General features: G+C 38.0%; 1 protein-coding gene and 1 long non-coding RNA gene across 4 annotated transcripts in view; one reads left to right on the forward strand and one right to left on the reverse strand.

The window, feature by feature from the left end:
• Positions 1 to 9,006, forward strand: part of LOC134298949 (uncharacterized) — a 34,321-nt gene extending 25,315 nt beyond the window's left edge. Inside the window, exon 5 of the long non-coding RNA XR_010006081.1 lies at positions 8,165 to 9,006. This is a non-coding gene — a long non-coding RNA (uncharacterized LOC134298949). The remainder of the gene's footprint in view (positions 1 to 8,164) is intronic.
• mbp (myelin basic protein) overlaps positions 1 to 19,406 on the reverse strand; it is a 156,799-nt gene that overhangs the window by 100,418 nt on the left and 36,975 nt on the right. For all 3 annotated transcript variants that reach the window (XM_008108755.3, XM_008108754.3, XM_008108756.3), the window contains exon 2: positions 10,289 to 10,358. In XM_008108755.3, the coding sequence (XP_008106962.1) occupies positions 10,289 to 10,336 (48 nt within the window). In that variant the 5' untranslated portion in view covers positions 10,337 to 10,358. The remainder of the gene's footprint in view (positions 1 to 10,288; positions 10,359 to 19,406) is intronic.

Consider the following 19,406-nt stretch of genomic DNA (forward strand, 5'->3'; position numbering starts at 1 on the left):
TCTTTTGTCTGGCTGTGCTATATGTCTAGCAAGGAATGAAACTGTTCTCATGCCACAATGATCAGGGAGCAATCTGGACAATGTCTCAGAAATTAAAAGGAAGATTTAATGACACCTTATGATTAAAGGATAGTGGCACTCATTTCAATTGTGGTTGGGTATTCCAGACAAGATTAGTTTTTTATAGTTCTATCCACTCTTTCCCTGAGCCCTCAGTGGCGTAGCAGGTTAAACTTGATAACTAAAATGTCAGCAGTTCGAATGCGGGGAGCAGGTGAGCTCCCACTGTTAGCCCCAGCTTCTGCCAACCAAGCATTTTGAAAACATGCAATTTTTTATCTCCCTGCTCCAGAAGGAAGGTAATGGAGCTCCATGCAGTCATGCCGGTCACATGACCTTGGAGGTGTCTACGGACAACACCAGCTCTTCGGCTTAGAAATGGAGATAAGCAGCAACCCACAGAGTCGGACACAACTAGACTTAATGTCAAGGGAAAACTTTTACCTAACTTATCACTCTTTCCCACACAAATCTATTGGAAAGACCAATGATCTCTTCTTCACACAATTCTTCTGTCATCTGGGGACAGATCCTTGAAATGTATCCTATTCCAGATTCTTATTGTTATGCCGTTTCTCATTTTCTGTGATAACACTCAACAACAAAGTTGAGGTGACAACAACAATCTTGTCTATTAATACGAGAAACAGTAATAAAAAGGTACAGCTAATTTTCAAGAATGCAAGAAAAGACATTTTTAAAACTGTTTTTTTTTTCTTTCAGATGAACTTTATGGTATAAAAAAGCAACAGAGCAAAGTTTATATTTATACTTTTTTCATAGGGGGGGCTATCTCTCAGTCCCACCAACATCATATAAGTGGGGATATTTTTTTAATAAAAAAAAGTTTTGTGTTCTTAGAAATTCTGATGAGAAGAATTCTGACCTGACAATCTTTGCAATTCAGGACTTAATCTGGGTAAAAATTGCATGTGATTGTTTTGCTCATAGAATCCTTTTTTTTTTTTTGGTGCAGGAAACAGCATTTTCCATGAAGAAAGGGTCTATCTACAGAAATAAATACATTGTATTATTTTCTGCACAGAAAGAACCGTTTCTTGTCCAGAAAATGTCATAATTAGGGACTTTTTCTATATTAGATAGTCATACTGTTGGTCTGGAGACAAAATAGCATTTCCTATGAAGGAAAGAGCTTAGCAATAGAAAATCAGAAAATGCTGATTTATGAGTAGAAAAGACTCTTTCTAGCGCAAAACAGTCACATGAGATTTTTGCACGGAAAAAATCCCAAACTGTGAATAGGCTTCAAAAGCCAAGGATTTGGAAAATTGCTATAATTATTCATTTCTTCTGTTGTAAAAAAATAATGACTGGTTACATTAATTGAAGGCATGTCAGGGAGAAGAGGGAGCATGCTTTCTATATACTGTTCCAGAGTCTAGCAATTATTCTTTCAAAGGCAGTTTGAAAAAGTGCCGTATTATGCTTCATTTTTTAGGATCCTTCACTTGCAGATTCTGAGCATGCTCTTAAAATATTTCCTCAGATATCATTAATCAAGTCTCGTTCATTAGGCCTGTCGGGTAACAACTTGGCAAAGAAAATACCTAAAAGTGTGAGAAATCTATTTAATATCCAGCCTTTCATTTATCATGTAATCTAAACTGAGAATGAATTTCTAACATGCTCTTTCGTTAGATTTGAACACACTTTAAACCAGGGATGAGTGACCATATAGGAATTATTTGAACTGCCCCAAACAAAAAATGAAGTCCATTCTTGGTTTACAAAAAAATTATCCATTAATTATTTGGAGGGAAATAAATTATATGAAAAGCAAGACTCAATTTTTAGGAAAAGTATGGTCCAGAGGTCTCTTCAAAATAAGGGTGAGGTGCATTTTACCTCATGACCACACTCTGCCCCTTACTTAATTGGCCTCCAGATAAGAACACATAATTTCATGCTTGTTTCTTTATGAACTGAACATGAGGGTAATTTACAATCAAGTAACAATAGTGGGCCCATGGTATCAGCTGGGGTTTGGATACCAAAATCTACGGATGGTCAAGTCCCATTATATACAATGGTATAGTAAAATGGTATCCCTTATATAAAATGGAAAAATCAAAGTTTGTCTTTTGGGGAACAAATTGAATATTTTAAACCTAAGGATAGTTGAATCCATGGATTCAGAATCCATCAAAACAGAGGGCCAATTGTAGTTAGAAAACTAAATAAAGAAGCTATTTCATTTGGATGGCAATGGAGGTGAATCTTGTAATTCCGATATCTATAACACATTTTAAAGAAAGATCTCGACAAAAGGAAAACAATCATGAGATCTTTTTTCTGATGTAATATCTTAGCACATGCAAGGATATTTTAATTTTAGTGATACACTTCAGTGGAAGAAAGAACTGGGGTGGTGTAATGGTTTTATTGTTGAATTAGGACCAGGATGTGAATCCTGTCTCAGTCATGAACCCACTGAGTATCCTTGAAGAAGTTACATTTTCTCTCAACCTCCTCTGGATAAAGCTGTTCAAGGAAACCTAATGACATGTCCACCCTAGGGCTGTCTTACGTAAAACATGACTTGAAGGAACACAACACAATACTTGAGATGCAGCTCTACACTTGCTTTGAAAAACAACTCCCTCATCTCTCAATTAGTACATTACCTAGAGTGCCAGCCAAAGTGCCAAAGAGCTTTCTGTGTGGAAGATCAATATACTCAACACAATAAACTAAGAAGTAGCTCTGTGATAAAAAGATACCATAGTGCCTTCCATAAATTTAATTTCCTTTCGTTTAAAAGCTTTGCGTTGTTGTTTTTGAAGTGGAGAACATACTGGGTTCAGCTCTCAGATAAAGTCAAATATTTGTCTTATACATCTTGATCACAAAACTAAGAAAGATGTGCAGCTTAAATGTTCATGTTTTAGAGAGTTATCTGGGACACAAAACTTCAGCTTCATTTAATCTCTGCTCCTTTGAAGTCCTTCAGAACTATTGTAAAACATGCAAGAAGCCATATAAATTATTTAGATGCCAGGTTTTATGGCTCAATCTGGAACAAAGCAAGTACAAATAAACCACTGCACTCAATTTTTTATGCAGCTTGTACTACAGTTTTCTAGCAACTATTCATGTGCACATGCACATGTCCACACAAAGTATAGTAAATAAGGAATTCCTGCATCCATCCTTTTGAAAATACAAGCAAGTGTTGAAAATTACTTCTGCACATAGATGCTATGCAACAGGGTATGGTAGTTATTACCCGTTGTAAACCTGATTCTAAAGAAACCAAACCATCTTAAAAATTCTAAAACTTTGCTATATAAGCTTCCCCAGATAAAATGGAAGCAGAGACAGTTAAAGCACTGCTTATATTTCTATATGTGTATTTTTTTCATGAGATGAAAGGATGTTTTCTACTTGTTGGTACCCACCCACACAGGCAGCTTAAGTGTAACAAGAATACTGTGTTCAGTGTTTTCATGCAAAAAAAATAAATAAATTACATGAACAACCAGTTGCACATTGTGTGCAAGTATGTCCTAACACAGTGCCAAATTTACACCCATGTTAAGAAAAATAATGGTTAGGCCTTGAGATTATTAATGGCCTCAAAAACAGTATCCACAACAGAAAAAAAAACACTTAAGAGTTTTGACATAATGTATGTTTACTGATTTATGCCATCAGCCCCCTCATGCTTAATAATATTTCGGTTTGAGCATTCCTAAATTAGTATCCCATAACCAGAAGATTTAAAAATGGGTACAAATTGTGTTGAAAAATGGACTGAGTTGCATAAACTCAATATCTAGGTAGTTGAAGCTGGGGTAGAACTGAATTTCCTGTATGGGGATGTTTAACAGTTAAAAAAAAACCCCACAGAGTATACACTCAGTCCTGTGGTTAGGTAAGCTGCTTTAGGCAGTACTGGAGTAAACTACCTACCTATAGGTTTCCCAGACCACTTATTTTTGGCTCATATTGTGCATGTAAAAAATTAAGCTCAGTAAACCTGTTTGATGTGTGAGCTAATGTGAGCTAATGGTGGCTGAAGCATACTTCTATCCCAACATGTTAAGTGGGTTTTAAAATATTGAAGAGTCCTTATCAAAATGAAAAATATTCAGTGTTTAGCTGACAAACAGAAGTGGTGCTGACAACTCAATGAACTATTTTCTTTGTGCCCACTGAGGCACTCTCAGATAATTAGACTGAACTACTGGCTTTGACCAAGGTCAATTGGCACAGTTACTATAGTAGTTTATTTCAGTGATCAGTAGGAGCACTCTTAAAAAGCAAATCTTGATAAAAGTAAAATCCCTTCATGTAACTTTAAGATAATAATTTCATCAAGAAGTAGACATACTTCATTTAAGTTCTTCTGGACCCAAATGGTTTCATATTATGGAAGTACAAATGTATATGGATATTACCAACAAGCTTCACCAACATCGCCTCTAGGAAGCACCCAAGTGTGTTTTATCTAGGTTTCTCTCTCCTGTCATCTGTGCCGCTTTCCTACATCTTCATTTTTTTGTTCTCACACCACACATGGATCATCCAGTTCTCAAGTTAGCCATTGAACTGGAATTGGAATTTTGTAAAGTATCTGATACCCATAACTCAATGGCACTCATTGGCTTTCTGCTGGCCATTTCCACTGCTGTTTTCTTTTTTCCAGCTTGTTCATTCCATTTAATTACCTACAATGACTTCAGGGTCAGGGAGATGGAAGTTCTTATCTGTTCATTTCATAGCAGAATGTCGCTATCAATGTTTACCAGATTTGATTTTTACTCTCTGTTAACACTTTTAGACTGATAGGAAAATTTGTGAACATAGTTTTTCCTTAAGAGATATGTGACAGTTCTATTCAAAGTGATGCTCAAAGCCCCTCTATATATGGTAGGTTCTCTAGAGTTGTAGGTATTCCCAAGAAAGGCTGTAATCTTCCTTTGATATATGACACACCATTATAAACAACAACTTTAAAGCAACAGTATTTGTGTCTAGTAGAGGTGTGCATTTTTGCTAGTCCTCGTAATTTGGATCAAATTCATTAAATTCACACTTACGAGGCGATATCCAATATGTGAGTGTGGCCCACGCCAAAAAATTAAGAATTGAAACTTTCCCCATACTTTTTTTATTTTAGTTTGGCAAATCTTGGAAGGCCCTCAAAGTCAGTTTCATATTCAGTGCAAGGAAGCAAAGCTGAAAGCAAAGCCAAAGGCTGCCTTAGTGTCTTTGCAAATTAATGGAGTCTCGGCATTAGGAGCAGAGAAAAGAGGGAGCAGTGTTTTCTGGAAACAGCACAGAACTCTGGGAAATGTAGTTTGGGAAGTGAGGAGCCCTATGCCAGAAAATTCAAAAGGCCCTGCCCTACATTTCCCAGAATGCAGTGCACTGCTCAGCATCAGACAGATTTGCCCATCCGTAGCCAACCAGCATTCCAATAAATTATGATTTTTGTTGGACAGTGTTATCTTAAATTACTGTTTTATGTAAATATTTAAAAATGTGATTTTATTTACCGCTCTCAGCTTATACTTGAGTCAATGTTTTCTCAGTTTTTTGTGGTAAAATTAGGTGCCTTGGCTTATATTCGGGTCGGCTTATACTCGAGTATATACGGTATATATAAATATACAAGCTGCCTGTCATGTAGAAGAACAAGCTGGAAAACTCTCCTTGTAGTTTTACCTTTCCACATCCATTAACCAGATGACGGGGGGGGGGGGGGGGGGAGTTCTAATCTGGGGAGTCTTCCTCTTGGCTCATTTCATAGCAGGATGTCACCATTAATATTTACCAGCTTAAATTTTCCTTGGACTATATGTCCAGCCAAGACAGCAAGGCAGTTCTTGCTGTAGTAGCAATTAAGGAACAGGCAAACCACCTCTGAGTACTCTTTACCTTTTTTGTAAATTTAAAGTAGTTTTTAGTACAGTAGAGTCTCACTTATCCAACATAAACAGGCCGGCAGAACGTTGGATAAGTGAATATGTTGGATAATAAGGAGGGATTAAGGAAAAGCCTATTAAACATCAAATTAGGTTATGATTTTACAAATGAAGCACCAAAACATCATGTTATACAACAAATTTGACAGAAAAAGTAGTTCAATATGCAGTAATGCTATGTAGTAATTACTGTATTTATGAATTTAGCACCAAAATATCACGATGTTTTGAAATCATTGACTAGAAAAATGCGTTGGATAATCCAGAACGTTGGATAAGTGAGACTCTACTGTATTGTAAACCCAAGTAGAATGATCCAATTCTCAAGAACAATCCCGCAAGGTTAACTAGAACAGATAATGATATTCTACTTAAAATTTCTCTCAATTTAATATGTCCTATTCTTTTAACCTTAACAGTTCCACATTTATCTCCCGCTTGTGTCCTTTAGGTTTTTCCCCCTCCCTTCCCCTCACCCCACCCTCTGGGCACAGTTGCATCCTCAATTCAAGTGTTATTTTAATTGAGTACTCTCTATCTAAGAATAGCTTATAAAATTCATAGGGTTATCATATGTCAACCGGAGACTTGAAGGCATACACACATAGATACACATATACAGAATTTAAGGAGAGCCGGAATGCAGTAGTTTGAATGCTGGACTAGGAATCCAGGAAACCAAGGGTGTGTGTGTGTCTCTAAACCTAATGGATGACCTTGGACAAATCAGTCAGAGAAGAAAGCTATGGCAAATCTCTGCTGAATAAACCTTGCTAGAAAAATGCTATGACAGAGTTGCCATTGGTCAGAGCCAGCTTGATGGTCCATAGGAACAATAAGCAAGCGAATAGATCATTCTCAATCTATGTTTTTGATCTGGCATGATACTGTTGTTATTCTGTATATTTTTTTCTCTCATACTAATTCTTAAGAAACACAGCACTGAACCAGAAAGAGAAGAACTCTAATGCAGACACATCCTTATACTGGGCTCATTTTATTCAGCTCAAAAGGTTTGTCAAATCATATGGCAAGCAAATTTAAGGAAAAAGTATCCTTATAGAGGAAAGGAAATCAAGTTATCATCAAATTCTGGTATCCCTGCAAGGCAATTTATGCACATAGATTGTGTGAGGCATGCTGTTCATCACAAAAGAATCACAATCTGTGATGGGCCTGCCATTAAGCACAGTAGTATAGTCACTTCAGATTCCAGGTCGCAGCAAGAAGGTAGAGACCTATGTGCCATACATAGTTCATCAAGCTAGTTTGCTGCTTTTTTGCTAGTTACTTTTTTCTGCGAACTTCTTTCTGCTGCACAAATTGATATTACACAGGTGGTGGCCGTAAGTACCGTAACTGTAACTGTGGTCAAGAATTTTAGACCTTGGGTTCAACCCAGACAGGATGAGGAAGAACTAAGAAGAATATGGCCAGCAAGGAATCACATGCGAGGAGTCCAGTAAGCATCAATTTCTGCAAGATGCATAATATCAAGTGGCCTAAGGGGACATCGCAGAACCACTGAAACAGGATTTCAAATTAAGTCCCATCTGGCTTCTTCTCAATAGCAGCCATTAGCTCATCACACACTGGGACTAAAGCTTATTCCTGAAAGGCAGCTTTAGAAGTTAGTTCTGTTGAGTTGGGTACTGTGGCTTTTTGAAAAGTAGAAAACGCCACCGGTACTATTTCCTCTGCCAAAGATCTGATGTTCTCCAAAGGCACTGGAGGCTTCTTGAAAGATGGTACACCTCACAGAAAGAACTAGACATGGCCAGTTTGAAGTCCAAAATATGTGGGTATGAAAGACTGGATTACAAGTTCCTGCATGGAGAGTGAAGAATTGCAGAAACAAGCTAGTTTATTGCTTTTGAATGCAATGGATGTTGCTGACCTATCGCTGTGTGGGACAAGTCAAACTTTGACCAGGAAATAGGAAGATTTGCCATCTTGTTCTTTCTCTCAAGCAACTTAATATATTGGGTTGTCCGTCAGTACAATACTGAAAGATGAATGCAGGAAAACATTTTCCCCTCCTATCTTTTCCACTAACCCAGTGTTGTAGCCTTAAACCACAATAGCACTGTTACTTCCTGTTTTGTAATAACATCTCTTTCAATCTTCTCTTATTTTTTTTTCTTTTGGTACAGTTACAAAACTGGCAGAGAGGAAGCTATCAAATGTACAACTGCTGTGAGAAAAACACTTTGTCTGCCTCCATCTTTCACAGAGTTGCCTGCATAACATATACAGGCATCAGAATGAGTACAAACAGGACGTTTTTCACATTTTATATAAAAAACTAAGGCTGCCTACATATAGCTTTATACCATCAGATTACATCTATGAGTAATAACATGATGCATATTAATGCACCTGTAACTTTCTATTGTGTTTTTTTGTTATTTTTAAAATGTTATATATTTTCTTTGTGATATTGTGATTTATGTGTGTTCAGAAAGCATGGTAGAAATTGGACTTATAAACAAATATGAGATTTCTGTATGAAAACCAATGCCTGGAGCAGGGATGGTCAACATTTGTTTTTTTGGTTTATTTTAGGGAAAAGGTAGGTTTTATACAGTCTGTTTACTTCTTTCTCAGACATGGTTGCTCAATGCAGCATCTATTGCTAATTGCTGTGCCCTGTGTGTGATGTCAGTGCCTGAAAGAATCAAAGGTAATAAGGACAAAAAACACACCCACACTGTAGAATCTATGCAGTTTGGACCATATTAACTGCCATGGCTCAATGTTATGGGATCATGGGAGTTACAGCTTTATAAGGTAGTTAGCCTTCTCTGCCAAAGAGTACTGAATAAAGTGGTGCCAAGCTGCAATGATTCTACAGTGTAGATGCACCCAGAGATAGCTACTGCAGATCTTTTTGAATCTCATTAGAAAATCCCTGTTTGTGAAATGCTAAGAGAAGAGATAACCTGGGTTGCTGTGAGTTTTCCAGGCTGTATGGCCATGTTCCAGAAGCATTCTCTCCTGATGTTTCGCCTTCATCTATGGCAGGCATCTTCAGAGGTTGTGTGGTCTGCTGGAAACTAGGCAAGTTTCCAACAGGCCTCACAACTTCTGAGGATGCCTGCCATAGGTTTGGGTGAAGCGTCAAGAGAGAATGCTTCTGGAACATGGCCATACAGCCTGGAAAACTCACAGCAACCCAGTGATTCCGGCCATGAAAGCTTTCGACAACACATTGAAAAGATAAGTTGTTTAGCTTATCAAGTATAAGCAGAGAAAAATATCCTGTATAAAAAATGTACCCTGAAACCAAAAGGATGATTCAGAGGAATGTAAATTGCCTTGAATAAAGCAGATTAGAAGGATTCATACATTTCTGAATCAAGGCCCTGTATCTCCTCAATGGATTGAATCCAGACTAAGTTAGTCATACCCTAAGTCTCAACGTAATCAACAGAACATGTTGGCAGGTTGGAACCAACCTAGCATGTCCAATGCTCATCTGTGAGCATTTGTTCCCTTTTCAGTCAAGGATTATTTGGTTCTGAACACTGAGTTCTTAAAAACATCACATGTGAGTGAAGAGGCTGTGTTCTGCAATAGATGGGAAATATCTGGAAAAACCAGACAGACAACTATTCACCTTTGAAGGAGAAAACAATTAAAGAAGTAAAATACTCAAAATTGAATCCTGCCTCAAGCCCTTTTTTTGCCGGTCTGAATAAAATCAGTTCTATGGTCGGCATCATCCAATTACCATAAAAAAACCCTCTAGCATTTCTCTCTGAAATGTTCAGGTAAAAAAAGTTCATCTAAATATCTCTGCTTGACAAACTTTGATGTGGGGTGGGGTGGCTGGGGGGTCGTCCACATTTTCTGAAAAATATTTTTGTGGTTTGATTTAATTGGAAAGAAAATAAAAAGAAATCAAAATGAGCAGCTTTGATAGTGGAAATTATAGTCATCAAATGGACTATGTATGGGATAGTTGCTTATACATAAACAATGAAAAGGAAATATAATACTGACTTTCCTTTGCCCACCATGTGGGTTTTGGAAATGGAAGTTGATCTGGTGGTTCATTTTACTCCAATCAGGTGGCATGTCAAATAAAATATTACGAATTGTGCACTGCTTACTCCTGATTCCATTAATACCCCTAAACGCATGAAATGGAGACCTTTGAAATGCGCTGAATCAAAGGGACAAAACTGGTCAACCATGAACTTCAATAGCAACCAAACTCTCAGCAACCTGTTGTTCTTTAAGACCAATTTTAAGCAAAGTGGTTTCCTCCTTACCTTTAATTTCTCAGTACTATGATCTCGTTTTCCAGCCTGGTTCCCCATGGCAATTCAATTTCTTCCGGAACTACAGAAATACAAAACAAATGATAGTTTCAGAAAAGTCACAACGATTCCAAAGTCAAGCAGTTAGCCACCATCTTCCAAATTCTACTCTATATGGAATGGCCTGCGAAAGGATATTTACTTCGCAGAAGAATACATTCTCCACTGGTTTATCTCTGACACCTCCCAACTGAACAGAAAAATCCTCTTGCTTGGAACCCTGGAAAGTTGTCCCTGGTCAGTTCAGACAATATTGAACTACATGGTCCAATCATCTCACTTGGTATAAAGCAGCTACTACGTTTTCATGTAAAACTGTATTATGAACGGTGACCAATCCAAATGGTAGCATTTAAGTTTCATTTAAGTTAGAGACATATTTAATTCGCACTTATTTGCAAGAATGTAATGCCCTACATTTTCAAAGGCAGCTCCTTAGCAAAACACAGAATAGTAGTAGGCAAGATCTGGACACATGGGGGACCCCATTAATAATGTGGGTTTCTTTCCCAGACATTTTTTTAAAACCAAAACTAACTGGAAATTCATAACCAGTTTTGAAAAACACAGCAGTCAAACCCCCACTCTGGATGCATCTATCCTGTAGAATTAATGCAGTTTGATGCCACTTCTGCCATGGCTCAATGCTATGGAATCACGGGAGATGGGGTTTTATAAGGGTTTAAGCTTTCTTTACCAAAAAGTATTGGTGGCTTACCAAACTACAACTCTTGGGATTCCACAGCTTTGAGTCATGGCAGTTAAAATGTCTAAGTGCAGGAACTTTACAATGGAGATGTATCCCTTCACATGAAAGCAAGAGCCTGTGCCTTTTTCCAGAGAGAATCATGAAGGATTTCCATTAGTAACAGGTTTTCATATTTGACTGGCAGTGGTGGAACTGAATGACTGAGAGACTCCTTGATATACTCAAAGTCAAGGTGCCTAAGACTGATCAAGATATTTTAGGGAGACAATTTCATAGCCTTGATAGTAAAAAAATATTAATAATTTTACATCAAAGAACAAGCAATTTTCAGTTTTTGGGTTTTATGCCCTCCCATTAGCTGCTTAGTATATGGTCATTTAAAATGGTTCATCTTTAAGTTCAATATGTTGTATCATCCTTTTAAAAAAGCTCTACTGTAGTTCCAAATTTGTATATGCTCTGACAAAACCAAACAGCAGCAAGAATGTCAAAATCCTGCCAATCTGGCAGCAGCTTGAAGTCACATGGATTTATTGTGGGAAGTGAAACATATGGTGAGCAATTAACACTCCATATTTTTAAGAGCCAAAAATTATTATTACAGAATAGCATCAAAAGATACTACTGAATATTATGGCTTACAAATCTCAAGCATATGAGGCACATAGGTATATTCTAATTATACTATACTAATATTATAATATATTGTATATACATAAAATATTGATAATAATATTATGATGTAATACAATGTAATAATAATACACTATTATAATTGTATATTTGTATTACTAATAATATTGCAATATAGTCATATAGTACAATATAATAATATATATTGTACTATAGTGCTTATATTGTGCTATACTAATAATATAATTTATTGTATGTATATATAACTTGTAAGCTGCCCTGAGTTCCCTTTGGGGTGAGAAGAGCGGGATATAAATGTCACTAATAAATAAATAAATAGGTTTCAGCTATTACTGATAGAATAATTTTGCCAAGAGGGGAAAAAACTGACACGCCCTTTCCAAATAAAGAAAACTGGTGCGCCTTTGTGACAAAAACACAACCACCATGTGTACTATCTGATATTTTGGCAGTTTTCAACCTTGAAATGAGAGGGGAAGGGAAGTTGGAATAATGATTGTTTCCGTCACTTTAAAAAAAGATTTCTCGAAATTTAAGTTGTAGAAAGATAAGGAATGCACAGGCAGTTGTCTATTTGAGAATAGGCTGAGCATCTCTTATCTGGAATTCCAAAACCCCAAATACTCTGGAATTCAAAACTGTCCACATGGGTGGCTGAGATGGTGCTCGCTTTGCTTTCTGATAGTTCAGTTTACAGAAACGTCGTATCAAGAACAACATTATTAAAAAATACTGCACATAAAATTACTTTCTGGACTATGTGTGTAAGATGTATATGAAACATAAATGCATCATGTGTTTAGACTTGGATCTTGTCTCCAAGATATCTCATTATGTACGTATATGCTTTAAACGCTGATATATAGTCTCTTGATGAATGCATGTTGAGTATCCCTTACCCAAAATGCTTGGGACCAGAAGTCGTTTGTAAGTCAAATGTTTTTAATTTGGGGACTGTCTGCATTCGGTTTACCATTTCGCTGTTCCAATGGCTTTGTAAAAATTCCTACAGCTGAAGGCCACCCATTAGTCAACATCTATGATTTTTCCCCAAGTACTATGCTAAGAATCACAAAATAATGTTTAAATTGCAGTAATGGCCAGGTGGATGATCCTCTGAGGCAGCATTGGTACTTTTTCCTTCATGTGAAATAACCCTTAATGTATCCATTTGTCATATCAAAACCCACAATTTTAGCCTCCAAACCAGCCGATACATGAGGTCAACTTATACAAGCGTATACACAGTATGCTGCATGTGCAGGACTTGGCCAGGACAAATAGAAGGAAATAGCCTAATTATGATCATATGTTTACTCAGGACTAAGTTCTTTGGACTATGATGAAACAGACTACTAAGTCAATATTATAAGGAAAGCAGTCTTAGGCAACAAGATCAATTTGAGTAAATGGTTTACACTTCATATTCCTAAGCATTCTGTTAAAATCAGCCATACTGTTTTAATTTTTCTAATGTTGTAAGGATGACAACAAACTAGAAGCAAAACAGATAAGCTCCATAAGCTCTCTTGGGCTTCAGGAAAAACTTAAAAACATGGTTATGTGCGCAAGCGTTTAATGAATGAGCACTATGACTCGACACGGTCCGAATTAAAGTTTCTGTGCAAGATTTCTGGATGAATGGATCTAAGCATTTTATATGTTTTTAAGTTTTGTATACTGTTTTTATTAAGTAATGTTCAACTGTTTCAAATGTGTTATGTTTGATTTTATTTCATTTTGTTATTGGCATTGAATTTTGCCAGTTTTTGTAAGCCGCCTTGAGTCCCCTCAGGTGAAAAAGGCAGGGTAGAAATGCTGTAAATAAATAAATAAATAAGTTATATCATATTCATCTGAAAACATTGGTTACTAATTGAAAAGAAACTGAACAGCATAATTTTGATACGTTAATGAGAAGGTCTGTTTTTTTTTTCCTGAGAAGGAAATTTAAATCTCCCCTATCTAGAAGTTGAATATCCCTTATCCAAAATGCTTGGAACCAGAACTGTTTTGGATTTCAGATTGATTGACTGATTTTGAAATACCTGTTTTTATATATATACATATATAATGAAATTCTGGACAAGGGATGTTTAAACTGTATTAACTGAAATTTATTCATAAGCCGTTCAGTGTATACCAAAAAATGCAATGTGTGAATTTGAGATCTATATATATAGAGCAAGGATTCAAGCAAGCAAAGATGGGAGGGTCCTTTGGAAAAATGTTTTGCAGCTATGCTGGTGGGAACATATTGCACAGAAGGTTCCTGAAGGTTCCCAGCTATGCTTGCATTGGCTTACTTAAATGACATATCCCACAAAAGCAAACAGGAGAATTACTTATAATTAATTTTTAATAATAAATGCCATCACACCGCAAGTTAACTGAGAGCATTAGTGAGTTCTCTGAATTCCATTCATCCTCAGACTATGACTGCTGAATACTAGTGTGGCCAATTAATATAATTTACCCACTAATAAATGACAAACCACTTCTGGAAGTTAGCAGACAAGAAAGAATAAAGATCAATCAAGAGCAGTTAACTCCCACTCTTTATAGGATACAGGAGTGCTATTAAAACATCAATACTTTCAAAACAACTGGCAGCACATGAAAAATCATGCCATTTTTACTGACATTTACCTACTTCCAGTAATTTTTTTAAAAGGTTATGCTCTCCACAGTGAATTAAAAATGCTGACTCTCTGAAATACAAGGGAATCCCAAGAGAAAACAGCTGTCACAAGTGAAAGTGTTTTTGAAAGTAACTGAGATGAAACAAAGGGCAGAATATGATGTCTTTTTTAAATGCTGAAGAAAACCAGACAGATCAAAACAGTCACTGGCAGATAGTGGCTTCCATGTCAGAGGAGCGATGGATCTGCTATAAATTTTACCTCAAACTTTAAAGAAACTCTTCAAGTTGCTCAACTCTATCCCCACACTCCTTTAAAGTTTGGACTAAAAATCAGAAAGCATGGAAACTACCAGCAGACTCTGTGAAGAGAATGCAAAAAGGAAACAGAGGCCTCATCTACACAATCCAAATAACCCAGGGTGGGGGTGAATGGACCATGGCATCCATAGGACGTATGGAGTCAACTGACTTACAAGAAGCACTGTTTGACTATCAAGTAAAAAGTGGGTGCTAGAAATAACATTGTACGAAAGCAGACTGGCACAACCTGGGGATCACAACCTGACACAGTGAAGACACCTGCCCTTGTGCTTTGCTACTCTGCTGCTAAATATGCATGCCCTGTGTGGAATATATCTCACCATGTTAAAACAGTGGATGTGACTCTTAATGAGAAATGCCGCATTATCACAGGATGTCTACACCCCACACCGCTGGAGAAATTATACTGTTTAGCCGGCATTGCAACACCTGACATCTGCCGGGAAGTAGCAGCCAGCAATGAAAGGACCAAGGCATTGACAACTCTGGCCCACCTCCTGTTCGGATATCAGCCAGCATGCCAATGCCTTAAATCAATAAATAATTTTCTAAGATCTACAGAGATTCTTGCAGGAACACCTCAGCAAGCGAGAGTCCAAAAGTGGCAGGCTAAAACCCAGAATCTCAATCAGTGGCTGACACCTGATGAGAGACTCCTTCCTGGGCACACAGGAAGTGTGTGGAAAGTGCTAAACAAACTGTGCTCTGAGACCATGAGATGCAGAGCCAATCTGAAGAAATGGGGCTACAAAGTAGAGTCCACGGCATGTGAGTGTGGAGAAGAGCAAACCACAAACCACATATTACAAAACAGTCTGAGCCCTGCCACACGTACTCCACAATACCAACACCAGAGGCACTCCAAGTGGCCAGCTACTGATCAAAAGACATTTAGTATAATGCCAAGTTTTTTTAACTTTGTGTTTACAAATACATTACAACTTGTACCCTTGGTTCGCTTCTGACACGATAAATAAATAAATAAATAACCACTTTGCAGCCATTTAATGCAGTCTTACCCCACATTAGCCAAAGTTGGGAGATGTCACAAAGCTTCCCCAAAGCTCCTGAGCTTTCTTGCATTTTGGGGCAGTGTAAACAGGTGGACTGTTTTCTGTTCAGAACTGGCCATCACTGTTTATACAGCTATCCTGCTTTCCCTGGGCTTTGTGTCCTGGGAACAAGGGATGGCAGTTAGCTTCATTGTCTTGTTGCCATTGTTGCAGCGACCACAGAGTCCCAAAGTATTCCTGATTATCACTTTTTCCCTTTGCCAATACTTGCCAAAGTACCAGTATGACTCAGAGGGGAAGGAGGAGGGTGATCGCTCTCTCTCTCCCCCAACTTGACTTGTGTTGGCACTTTGGCAAACATTGGCAAAAGTGACAAGCAATGACCAAGAGAACTGTGAAGCACTATAACACTATGATGGCACCAAGATAGCAATGGTATGGATGGCTACCCAGCAGTGCCAAGCCAAATTAATACCCACTGAATGATGTGAACTTCCTCCCACTGCCACAGCAATGCAAAGCAAGCCAGTACAGACACCCTCCAAGTACCACAAAAGCATAGAATCTGGCAACGTGGTCCCCTCAGTGTTAATCCAGAGCACTCCAACCTGGATTAGCCTTGGGCCATATGGTCTTTGTTGATTCGCTCTAGATTTGTTTTCCAATATGGCAAAGTCACCTGTTTCCATCAATTTTTTGTTTCACTGACACGAGTTTTGTGGTGGTGATGATGCTTAGAGTTTCATTTTGTGAACCAGGAAAACCCTAGTTCAAATCTTGGCTCAAAGAGTTCACTTTCAGCAAGCTCTTCTACCTATCTCAGTCCCCACATTGACAATGGGAAATACAGTCATCCTTCCACATTTATGGAGCAGGCATTCATGGATTGCTATAATTGCTACAGCCTCTGCTGCCCTACACATGAGCCAAAAAAAAAAAAATCTCTTTAGGTATTTGTCGGTTCTTTAGCAGCATTCTAGGATCAACTTTCATCAGCAGTTAGTCATGGAATCATATTCAGCTCCAACTGTCTCAGCTACAAATTGGGAAATGTGACAAGTTTCCAACAAGGAATGTAAAAACATCAAAACATCCGGGTGTCCCCTGGGTAACACCCTTGCAGACTGCCAATTCTCTCACAACAGAAGTGACTTGCAGTTTCTCAAGTCTCTCCTGACATGAAAAATGCTATACATTCCTAGAGTATTGTTCACTCAAGCTAAAAAGGATAGTGGGCTCTAGGAATGCATGTTTTTCCTCTTTTGCAGGGGTTGTGTGTCCCGAATGCCTGGGAGTGTGGAGGGCTGACTGTAATTCACCGAACTTCCTTAAAACTGCTATTTCTAATGAGCAGTGAGAATATGTCTGTAAGCTACTTTAGGCTTGAAATGCAATATATAAATGCTAAGGAGAATGTATCTCAAGATATCTGGATTAATCTTACCCATTCATTAAAACAACCTTAGCTCTCCCTATTCACACATATTTTCAGATAAAAATATGTGCATAAAGGAAAGCCAAGATTGTTTCAGATAGAAATATGTGCTAAAAATGAATAGCAAAAGAGAACAATTCAGAATATATTCATGTTTTCATCCAAGAAACCACAGCTGGGTATGAGACAGTCAATCAGAACACCGACTCTTTCCAAAATCATCTTGAAATGAATAGGGCCATTCGTTATTTCAATGCTAATATGCAAGTCAGCTACAAGTCTATTTATTGCTAAGACAACGCATAAGCCTTTTTGATTTCACACCAATTCCCCCTTTATTCTTTTTTATCTGCACAGTATATTGTTGGAGGCTTAAATAAATTCTAAAACCAGAAAAGGGAATTTTTTTTTCAATAATACTGTTTTTATTAAACTGCAATTCCATTATTTTATTATTGAGTGGGGAAACAATTTCCAGGAGTCATTCCAATGAGATCGAATGCCAGATATATAGGCCTCCTCCACACTGCCATATAATCCAGATTATCAAAGCAGATAATCCACATTATCAACTTTGAACTGGATTATATGAGTCTATACTGCCATGTAATCCAGTTCAAAACAGCTAATCTGGATTTTTTATGGCAGTGCAGAAGGGACCTAAAAGTTAGATTTCTCATTTCCCATTGAGTTATAAGCAGACAACCAAACATGAAACAGAGATGCACAGAAACATGCATAGGGTGCAGAACAAACATAGCCTAAAGGCAAGAGCTATAGAAGTTGTGTTGCCGAAGGCTTTCATGGCCGGGATCACAGGGTTGTTGTATGTTTTCCGGGCTGTATGGCCATGTTCTAGAAGTATTCTCTCCTGGCGTTTCGCCCACATCTATGGCAGGCATCTTCAGAGGTTGTGAGGTATGGAAAAACTAATCAAGGGATGTTTATATATATCTGTGGGAAGTCCAGGGTGAGGGAAGAACTCTTGTCAGTTGGAGGCCAGTGTGAATGTTCCAGTTAATCACCCTAATTTGCATTGAATGGCTACATCTACTAGCTACTTCCTGCCTGGGGGCATTCTTTGTTAACTGCCCCTAGTTCCCATGTCTCAGAGTGTTGTTTCTTATTTACTGTTCTGATTTTTGAGATTTTTAATACTGGTAGCCAGATTTTGTTCATTTTCATGGTTTCCTCCTTTCTGTTGAAGTTGTCCACATGTTTGTGAATTTTAATGGCTTCTCTGTGTAGTCTGACATGATAGTTGTTGGAGTGGTCAAGCATTTCTGTGTTCTCAAACAATATACTGTGTCCAGGTTGGTTCATCAGGTGCTCTGCTATGGCTGATTTCTCTGGTTGAGTGAGTCTGCAGTGCCTTTCATGTTCTTTGACTTGTGTTTGGGTGCTACGTTTGGTGGTCCCTACCTGATGAACCAACCTGGACACAACCTGGAAATGTTTCTTTGTGAGCACTTCTAAAAACAGTAGAAGAGCACATTTTTTAAAAATTCACATAACTGTAGTTTTGTGTTATGTCCAAGATACACTATTGTATTGTTAACCAAATATAGTTCTTTGTAAGGACTTTTCTAATTCATTATTTAATAACTGTTGATCAAACCAGGCCATCAATAACAACAACAACAACAACAACAACTCCTCGTGGCTAGAGGTGGGTCACAGCACAGAGAAAAACACAAACAATGCAAAAATTCTATAAACATCCTTATTAAAGTGTAGTTCTATAAAATAAATATTGGAGCCCCCCAGTGCCACAATGGGCTAAACTATTGTGCCGGCAGGACTGCTGACTGTCAGGTTAGTGGTTTGAATCTGGAGAGAGCAGGGTGAGCTCCTTCTGTCAGCTCCAGTCCCCCATGTGGGGACATGAAAGAAGCCTCCCACAAGGATAGTAAAAACATCAAACATCCGGGTATCCCCTGGGCAATGCCCTTGTAGTCGGCCAATTCTCTCAGACCAGAAACAACTTGCAGTTTCTCAAGTCACTCCTGGCACACACAAAAATGCATATTAAATACACAGGACAGAGATTAAAACACGTGTCCCGACAGCTCATTTAGCTTTTGGAGCTCTTCTGGGAGGTCTTTCCAAAGTTGTGAGGCAGCCAATAAAAAGGTCATCTGGGTGATAGTCACCAGTCGGGTTCTGGTAGACTGGAATGGCCTCCTCCCAAAGACCTCTGTGGGCACTGCAGATTGTGCAGAAGAAGGCAATCCTGTAGGTAACGTGGACCCAAACCATGTAGGGTTTTAAAGGTCAAAACCAACACCTTGTAC

This window comes from Anolis carolinensis, chromosome 4 (genome assembly GCF_035594765.1).
Source record: "Anolis carolinensis isolate JA03-04 chromosome 4, rAnoCar3.1.pri, whole genome shotgun sequence".
In the NCBI taxonomy this organism is placed as follows: Eukaryota; Metazoa; Chordata; class Lepidosauria; order Squamata; family Dactyloidae; genus Anolis; species Anolis carolinensis.